This window comes from Eptesicus fuscus, chromosome 21 (assembly GCF_027574615.1).
Source record: "Eptesicus fuscus isolate TK198812 chromosome 21, DD_ASM_mEF_20220401, whole genome shotgun sequence".
NCBI lineage: Eukaryota > Metazoa > Chordata > Mammalia > Chiroptera > Vespertilionidae > Eptesicus > Eptesicus fuscus.
Window position 1 is genome coordinate 24,754,119 of NC_072493.1, and position 8,987 is coordinate 24,763,105.

Sequence of the window (8,987 nt, forward strand, 5' to 3'; positions counted from 1 at the left end):
AGGGATAAGGCCCGATCTCTGGGGAGGAGAGGGCGCTGGAGACCGAGTTCAAACTCCGGGCCAGTGATTGACAGGATCGTGCCTACATATTGAAACCCCAAGGAGAACCCAGGTCCCGAAAGCTCAGGTGAGCTTCTCTGATGGGTGAAGCACAGCTCAGTGCTGTGAGGGAGGCCACAGGCTGAGGACCCGGAAGCTGGGTGTGTGGGACCGCCCAGCATTCTCTGACCATCCCATCTCCCAGGAAGCGTTCCTCCACAATCCACTGTTCACGTCAGTAGTTCCTCCTTCTCCAGGCCCATCTCCCTTAACAGCGTGAACTTGCCCCAGAAATTTCCCCAGTACCCTCTTTCCTTTTCCTTTTTCTTTTTATTGATTCAGAGAGGAAGGGAGAGGGAGAGACAGAAATAGCAATGATGTGAGAATCATTGATTGGCTACCTCCTGCATGCCCCCTATGGTGAACGAGCCCGCAACCAGGCACATGCCCCCAACCAGAATCGAACCCGGGATCCTTCAATCCACAGGCCAATGCTTTATCCACTGAGCTAAACCAGCTAGGGCTGCCCTCATTTCTTCTTCTTCTTTTTAAAAAAAACATATTTTATTTTTTTGAATTTTTACAGTGAGGAAGGGAGAGGGATAGAGAGTTAGAAACATCGATGAGAGAGAAACATCAATCAGCTGCCTCCTGCATACCACCACTGGGGATGTGCCCGCAACCAAGGTACATACCCCTGACCGGAATCGAACGTGGACCCTTGAGTCCGCAGGCCGACGTTCTATCCACTGAGCCAAACCAGATTAGGGCAATGCCCTCATTTCTTTTCCAGGGTTCCTGCTTCACCACAGGCTCTACGTGTTCCTTCTACCACCTGATACTGTTATTGGAGGTTGTGAAAAGGACTCCCGTTAGGGGTAAAAGAGTGAACACTGTGTGTTCTCTTGTGCTCAGGGGTCCCTTGTCACAGCCCATTTCCAGGAAAGCTTGTCTGGTGGAGTCACCTGTCCTTGACTTTGAATTTCTGGTCATTGTCTGGGTACCCGGGATGCTTTCTTCCTTCTCTCTGCTCTTCCCCATTCTTTACCTCAATATTGTCCCCTTCTTTCCGCTCTCAGACTCTAGCTTAGGATCTGCCCAACTTCTATTATTTTTTTTCCAATATGTGGAAAACAATTCAGGATTATTTTTCAGAGTTAAGAAAGTTGTTTGAATAATCACAACCCCATTTAGCTACATTATCATTTGACAGTGAAGAGGAGAATCAAATTGACACTACCACACATATCACAGAGGTGAGAATTCATCTTTATTATATTTTTTCAAGAGATGCATAGCCCTGTGCTCTTTAATGATCTAAAATAACATACACACATGTCACCCAGGCAAGGTAAAAAATTATACTTGAATTCTCACAATTCAATAATATAGACCAAAAAATAAATAAATAAAAATTACATTTACAAGAATACAGAAGAACTGCTCAACTAGCTATAATTAATATTATATAAATATAATAGATAAAACCACAAAAACCTCTCTGACTATGGAAACAAAATTAGACAGTATTTACATATGTATTCCAGCTATAACATTAGAAAACTATTCAAAACTACCTAACATAAATACATAAATATGAAATACTAGAGGCCCATTGTTCTATATCTCTGTCCTCAAAACTCATCCTTGTTAGAGACAATTCCTCCACTGTTTCCTCCCTTCCCTTCTCTCACCCTTGGATCTCATCTTCTCGCCTCCTTCCTAGATTCCCAGGCTGTCCTTTTGTGGACATTCTGCTGTTCATTATATAGTATGAGAATAAATATAACAATCCTATGGGCAACATTTTCAAAATAAACCAATAGAATGTATGGCATACATTCAGCTATCACACACTTAGGGCTCTAATTTTATACTTTTCAAGTATTTCCCACCTTCAGATGGCTCTGCACTGTTGCACTTAGGTGTAGAAAAAACAGGACCTCCAGCTTCTGCCTCAGGGGAGATTTGAGTTAAGCAATGTGAAATGTGGGATGGAGCCTCAGGAAGGGATGGAATCTGAAAAAACCCTACTTCCTTATTGCCCTCCTACAGACTCCTCGAAGTGCTCCTAGGAACAGACAGACATAGCTATTGAGCTTGCCGGTGATCGTTGTGGGCTCATCGATCTGGAGGTAAGAGGAAGAGACAGGATGTCACATTCCAAGCAGGCGGCTCTCCACATGTAAAGATGATTACATCCTCAGGCGAGCCTAATGGAGTTTAGACTGACCTATAGGCCCCATTTTATCTCTAGTCCCCCCTTCTCAACCCCACTCTGGAACCACTGTTTCGACTTTGAAGACCCTGAGTCCAAACATTTCTTAATATACCCAGCGACCTGCTGTATAGCCAGGACTCTAGGTGACCCTGTTCGGGGGCAGCACACTTAGGGAGAGAGCTGCTCTCGCTCACTCACGCCTTGGTCCTTTTGTGCTCCTTCACATCTGAACTCGCAGCCACACTGCAAACATCACTGACATGTCAGCACCGCAGACCATGAGCCCAGGTGCCCCATCCCTGCTCCGAACCCTGGATCCTGATGTTTAACCACCATACCGAGTCTGAACGAGGCTAGTGCTACGGTGTGAGTGTTTGTGTCCCCCAAATCCATAACCCCTGAGGTGACGGTAATAGGAGGTGGGGGCCTTTTGGAAATGGTTAGGTCATTGTGTGGGGCCCCTAAGAATGAGCTTATTGTCTGCCCTTAGCAGAGACCCCAGAGAGGTGCCTCGCCCCTTCCCCTGTGTGAGGACATGGCGACATGTTGGCGTCTGCAGCGCAGAAGACGGTCCTCACCAGAACCCCACCGTGCCAGCCCCTGACCTCAGCCTTCCAGCCTCCAGAGCTGCGAGAAGTAAATGTGTAAATGTCTGTTGTTGATCAGCCTCCCCGGCTGTGGTGTTTTGCTATCGCGGCCAGAATGGACTAAGCTAGGTCACAAGATTTTAACCAAAACTTAATCCTCTGCCCAAATCTGTCACTCCCATGTGTTGATCAGAGTAAGCCATGCCGGAGGCAGTGTTTCTCAACCTTAGTTCATTCTGACAAACTTCCTTGGCCATAAACTTGAGGGGAGACGTGTAATGGTGCAAGGGGAGAGACTGGTGAGCCAGGGGAAATGAAGAACACACGGTGACCTGGCCATAGGCGATTTGTTTGCACGTAAACTTGGATGAAAACATAGCTAGTCAGGATTTATGTATTGATCTTTGGATATAGAGACCGTTCCACCTGATATCCTGTTGTTAGACATGGACTTTGTTGCAGAAAGTCCCTATAGTTGGCATTCCTGAGGGATGAAAAGGCCCAATTGAGTGAACAACAGAAAGCCACAATATATGGAAAAAATTGGAAACTTACTCACTTTTCACAAAACTCAACATTTCAATAAAGCTCTTATTTGGACCCAATTGCTCTGTTTAAAATGATTCCACCGAATCTGGAGGTCTGGCCCCCACACATCCCACTGAGGTGCCTGTGTGTCAGCTCGGGCTGGGAGCTGAGTCAGTGCCTGGCTGTGTGCCTGGCCGGTCCACTTCAGTGTGTGGACGGGTGATGGGGAGGGGGACGATGAGCGTGGGTCCAGCCATTGGATTCCTGGGATTTCTTAAAGAGGCAACAAACCCTTCCCTCTGTACCTGTGAGGACACAGACCCGCCTTCCTTCAGACCTACCTTAGGCTCGGTGTTCTCGGAAAGGAGGGTGCGATCTCGCCCCCACACCCAGAGCTCTGGATCAAAAGCCTGGATCTGGAAGGACAAACAGCCCCCCGAAAAGATGATGACTCTCCAGGTGGACCCCATTCCGTCCCTGGTCCAGCCTCCAATTCTTTGTCATCCCCAAATTCCCAAACTGGTCCCCCACGGTCCCCCATCTCTCCAATCTGGCCCCCTCTCCCTAATCCCACAGCCCACCTACCTCTTCGCACTCTTGTCGCGTGACCCTCGCCCTCCAGCCCATGGCACAGAAGAACTGGAATCGCAGTTTGTGGAACAAGGGGCGCAGGGAGCAGTTGTTCTTCCCAAAGAGGAAGGACAAGATGTCCTCTTTAGGGTCCTCATAATCCTCTTCAATGTCCAGGGCCAGGTAGCTGAGGATGGACATTAGGTTGCTGTCAGGAGCAGGGCAGGAAGGACCCTGCCTGTGGTCAGCTTCCCGGAAAGCACACAGGCTGGGTCCTCCTCACACAGGCCCTAGGGGGCCCTATCCGTGTCTCTGAGGGCCACCCAGGCACCAGGAAGCTGAGCGGGACCTGAGGGCACCTCTCAGACCTTGACGATGAAGATAAAATTCAGCGGGGAAGCCGGCCCTTCCCTTCACCCGTAGTGTGTGCACACACCTGCCTCCTATAGTGTCAGTGCCCACACAGCTCCTGCGGGCAGGGGCCGACCCGTCCATGTCTGTCTTCATCACTTTCCTACCAAGTGACTAACAGGCCCATTAACTCAACAGCACTTTTAAATTCTCTTCCCATCCTCACGTTCCCTGGCACATGAGATGGACTGTACAAGGTTGCACAGAATGAATGAATGAATGAATGAATGAGTGAATGAATGAATGAACACTTTTTCTCACAGTCAAGTGGAAAACTGATTACGTTAGAGACTCAATATAATTTGAACATTTGCAAAATAAAATTGTGCAGAGTGTTTTAAGATGTTTTGACGAGCGCCCTCCTCAACAGGTGCCTAGTTTAATGGGATTAGGGAAGGAGAAGGGGAGAGATGAGAAATAATTGTAATCCAAAATATCACGTGGTAGCAGGATTTTAATTAAAGTGCTATTGGCGTGTAGAAATCGTGGGGTCAGAGACAGTAACTGAAGATTCTGATGTTTGAATCAATTTTAGGGACATGTCTTTTTTCCAGATACATACATGTAAAAAAATACCTAGACAGAAAACACAACATAAGAACACAGGGAAGGGTGTTGGGGAGAGCAGTAAGCAAAGAATGGGATATAGGGTGGTAAGCAAGTTTGATGGAGATCATAAAGAGCTGAATTCAAGCTCAGAACCCAGACCTTGAATCAGAAGGTAATTAGCAAATGAAATTGTGGGGTGGTTGGTGAAGTGGTTAGACCTGTGTTTTGGAAGGATATTCAGGGAGACTTATCCCTGGGGAGCATTTTACAAGAGACCTGTTTTATTTATTGATTGATTGATTGATTGTTAATTCTCACCTGAGGATTTGATGTTTAGGAAGAGTGGAAGGAAGGAGAGAGCGAGATACCCATGTGAGAGACACATCGATTGGATGCCTCCCTCACTTGCCCGACCAGGGCCTGGGATGGACCTGCAACCTGTGTATGTGCCCTGACGGGGAATCGAACCCAGTACCTTTCGGTGTAGGGGACAGCACCCGTAACAACTGAGCCACCCCAGCTGGATCTGTGTTACTGAGTGAGAGCTGGAGCTGAGGAGGAAGACCGTGACGTTTGGATTGTTATGGGGGTGAGAGAGAAGGAGACAGAGGGAATTAATAATGACGAGTCCCAAGTGTATTTACTTGGGAGCAAAGTGGTGTCCATCCTTTAGGACCTTTTGTGTTTTCTTTGGCTTTGCTCAGTCTTTTCACTGTTGGCTTTAACAACGAATAGCATTAAAAAACATTATACTACAATCGGTCCGTTTACACACAAAGGAAACTACAAATAGGTTAAAAAAATAGGTGAAAGGTCAGAGACCCACTCCTCTCCCTCCATCTCCCCAGGGTATGAATACTGACTGATGGGAATAAGCAAGACACTCACAGGGCCAGGAAGAAATGCATCCGCTGGTACTGCCAGGGGAAGAGGCCCACGCGGCTGAAGTAAGCTACCACCATAGACAGGAGATACTGACGGGAAGAGAACAAACATGAAAGATCCCGGAGGAGCCAGGCTGAGGCAGGCTGCCCGTCCACACTGCAGGAGACCCCTGGGTCCCCGAAGGGAAGGGTGACAAGGCATCAGGTTGGAGAGACAACTGTGGGCTCAGAAGGCTCTCCCCTGCCCAGGACAGAAGGCAGAGCAGGAATACCTCTTACCTTGTCCGAGAGCCTCAGATTTGTGTCCCAGGCCAGGAATCTTTTAATGACAGGATCCTCTGTGAAAGAGGGTGTATGTTAGCTTGAGGACAGCAACAGGGTTGCCATGGGAGCGTTGCAGGGCCAAGAGCAGAAACACGGCCCTCCTGGGGAAGTTTCAGGATAGTGGCCAAGGCTGAGGCCAGTAGGAAGAGGGATAGAGGAGATTGTTCCTGGGGCAAGGAAGCAGTGGTGACCCCTGAACCTTATCCACCCAGTCTGGGGCAACTGAGTGACAGGTGGGGTGTCAGTCACATATCTGCAAGATTCAGAGCTTAAATAATCCAACAACATGCATGAATGTACCCCTGCCAGTGCCATGGCCATCGTCAATGGACAGTCCACCAGGGTGGGAAGGAGGCCTTATTGTGCCCTCTTACACAGATGAAGGTGTTTAGACTCAGAAGGCCAGTCAGAGCTGAGAAGTCGCAGAGGGTGCAGTTGAGACCGAGCTGCCTGATCCCAAGTGCAGACCCCTTTCAGGTGTAGCCTAGTCCTCCATTATCTCTAAGTGCCCCGATGAGTGATTGATACGGAGCCCTCCTAGGAGAGGGAGCTCACTAACCGCAGGGAATGCTTTTCTGTTGGGAAAGAGTAGTTATAGGAAGGTCCTTTTTAAAGAGTAGGATTGGAGGGTGCTCTCCAGGGTCCCTTCCTACCCAGCAGCCTGGTGAAGGCCTGATGGTGCTCAGGTCGCACTGAAGACACCCGCTGCCTCTTCAACTTCATCTTGAGCCCGCACAGAGTCTCCACGGCCCAGAGGTCCTGAGCCCCAGGGGCAGGCTCCTCCTCTGTCCCCTCCTCTGTGGGCCATTCCCTCTTCCTCTTCCGGCCGGAGGATTGAGGTAGGGCTCTGCCCTCTGCACAGGGGCCTGCGTAAAGGAACCAGGCTACAATACACAGCATTTGCCTCTGGAATTTACTGGTCACATAAACCCCTCTCCCACTCCACCCTATTTACCCCCCACCCCCCCAAACACAAACCCCTCCATTCTCTCCAGTCTCATAGACTACTGGCCTTCTCCTCAGCCATCTTTCCATCTTTCTATTCATCTTGCCTTTGTTCTATATCTCTGTCCTCAAAACTTGTCCTTGTTAGAGATAATTCCTCCACTGTTTCCTCCCTTCCCTTCTCTCACCCTTGGATCTCATCTCCTCGCCTCCTTCCTAGCTTCCCAGGCTGTCCTTTCGTGGGGATTTCCTTGTCCCCAGCCCCTGGGCTCTCCTCCGATCCCGGGCTTTCTGAATCTCTCTTTCACACACACCCCACTCAGGTCCCCCTTCCTTAATGGTCAGCCCTCTCAAATCCCTCTGCCCCCAGTCTCCTCACCTGATGGTCCTGGGATGACTTCAACTACTCTCACCTCCTGGGGGCACCCTGAGCAGCTAGGCTGTGGTCTCTGCTTCTCACGCTGGAAACTTGGGCCACCACTGGCCATGATTTCTCCCAAATCTTCCCTTTCAGGACACCTAGACTCTGATCTGTTCAAATTCTTGGAGAAGATGCTGTTGCCCACCTCCGTTGCCAAGCACCACGGAATTTGGTCCTTCCAATCAGGAAGGTCGGAAGCCTCTGATGTCATCGGTCATTCCAACAGCTGGAAGGATCCAAACCCATGTAACTGCCATGTGTGCACTGCTCCTGGAAATCAGGGCCAACCATACCTCCGGCCACTGACCCAACAGCCTCTGTCCAGCCTCCAACACCATCCTCTGTGGCAGCGTCACTCGTTACCCCTCCCTAGGAGATGCCGTGTTCTCTCCATTCTGAACTTGAAATAGGCCGCACCCTCTCCTTTCCCATTCCTATTTCAGAGCTTGGTCTGATGAGAGCGGGAGGTCACAAGGACAGTCAGGGGAAGGAGAAATGCTCAGACCTTACAAGAATGAGATACGTGTGTAAAGAAGAGCCCAGGCACACTGACTCCTCGTGTTAAATAGTTACTTAAAACACTCCGTTTGCCAAAGCTCGATGGTCACAGACACGATGTTCAGGATTCTGTCCTGGAGGACATGCATCTCCCGGCCTCAGCATCTTTTAGTCCAAGAGACTGTGGGAACCTAACACCCTAGACAACTGCACATGTGCTCACACACTCAGGTGGTGTCTACAATTTCAGGGAGTCTCTGGATTGCCCAAAGCCTGCCCCTCAATTCCAATTAAACTCTAGTCTACATATTTTCAGCCTGTGCTTCAATCTTGACCCAGACATTTCACTACCCTCATGTATCCTATGAATGAAATGTCCCATGCACAGAAATACTACGTGGATTCCAGTTCAAGGCAGGACATGACTTTCTCTGTGTAGGAGGGGAGTACAGATGCAGAGAAGAGACTAACTACCTCAGTGTCCCACAGGACCAGGCCGGTTCCCCTGAAGCACCTGCCTGCTTCATGGGTCTGCTGTTCACCTGGGCACTGGATCTTTTCCTTCCTTCCTTCCTTCCTTCCTTCCTTCCTTCGTTCCTTCCTTCCTTCCTTCCTTCCTTCCTTCTTTCCTTCCTTCCTTCCTTCCTTCCTTCCTTCCTTCCTTCCTTCCTTCTTTCCTTCCTTCCTTCCTTCCTTCCTTCCTTCCTTCCTTCCTTCCTTCCTCCATCCTTCTTCCCTTTGCTTCCTTCCTTCCTTCCTTCCTTCCTTCCTTCCTTCCTTCCTTCCTTCCTTTCCTTCCTTCCTTCCTTCCTTCCTTCCTTCCTTCCTTCCTTCCTTCCTTCCTTCTCCCGTTCTTTCCTTTTTGTGGTAAAATAACATAACACAATTTAACATTTTAACCACATTTAGGGTTAAATTCAGTGGCACTGAGCACATTCACATGGCTGTGCTACAATCACCATCCATCTCCACAACTTTTCCATCTTGCCAAACTGAGACTCTGCAGCCAT

The 8,987-nt window shown here is 49.1% G+C and overlaps 1 protein-coding gene across 1 annotated transcript; it reads right to left on the reverse strand.

The window, feature by feature from the left end:
* Nucleotides 1-3,273: 3,273 nt before the first annotated feature.
* LOC129147772 (speedy protein E4-like) lies at nucleotides 3,274-7,546 on the reverse strand. The gene is made up of 7 exons (XM_054711108.1): nucleotides 7,438-7,546; nucleotides 6,767-6,979; nucleotides 6,069-6,127; nucleotides 5,794-5,879; nucleotides 3,961-4,132; nucleotides 3,717-3,791; nucleotides 3,274-3,331 (listed from the first exon to the last, which is right to left on the reverse strand). The coding sequence occupies exons 1-7, from the start codon at nucleotides 7,544-7,546 to the stop codon at nucleotides 3,317-3,319; spliced, it is 729 nt and encodes a 242-aa protein (XP_054567083.1). The 3' UTR covers nucleotides 3,274-3,316.
* Between the last annotated feature and the right edge of the window lie 1,441 nt (nucleotides 7,547-8,987).

Coding starts and splice junctions, on each gene's coding strand:
- LOC129147772 (XM_054711108.1), bottom strand. CDS start 7,546: ATGGCCAGTGGTGGCCCAAGTTTCCAGCGTGAGAAGCAGAGACCACAG. Junction 5,880..6,068: donor ATCTGAGGCTCTCGGACAAG/GTAAGAGGTATT, acceptor TCTTCCCGTCAG/TATCTCCTGTCTATGGTGGT. Junction 3,792..3,960: donor CGCGACAAGAGTGCGAAGAG/GTAGGTGGGCTG, acceptor TTGTCCTTCCAG/ATCCAGGCTTTTGATCCAGA.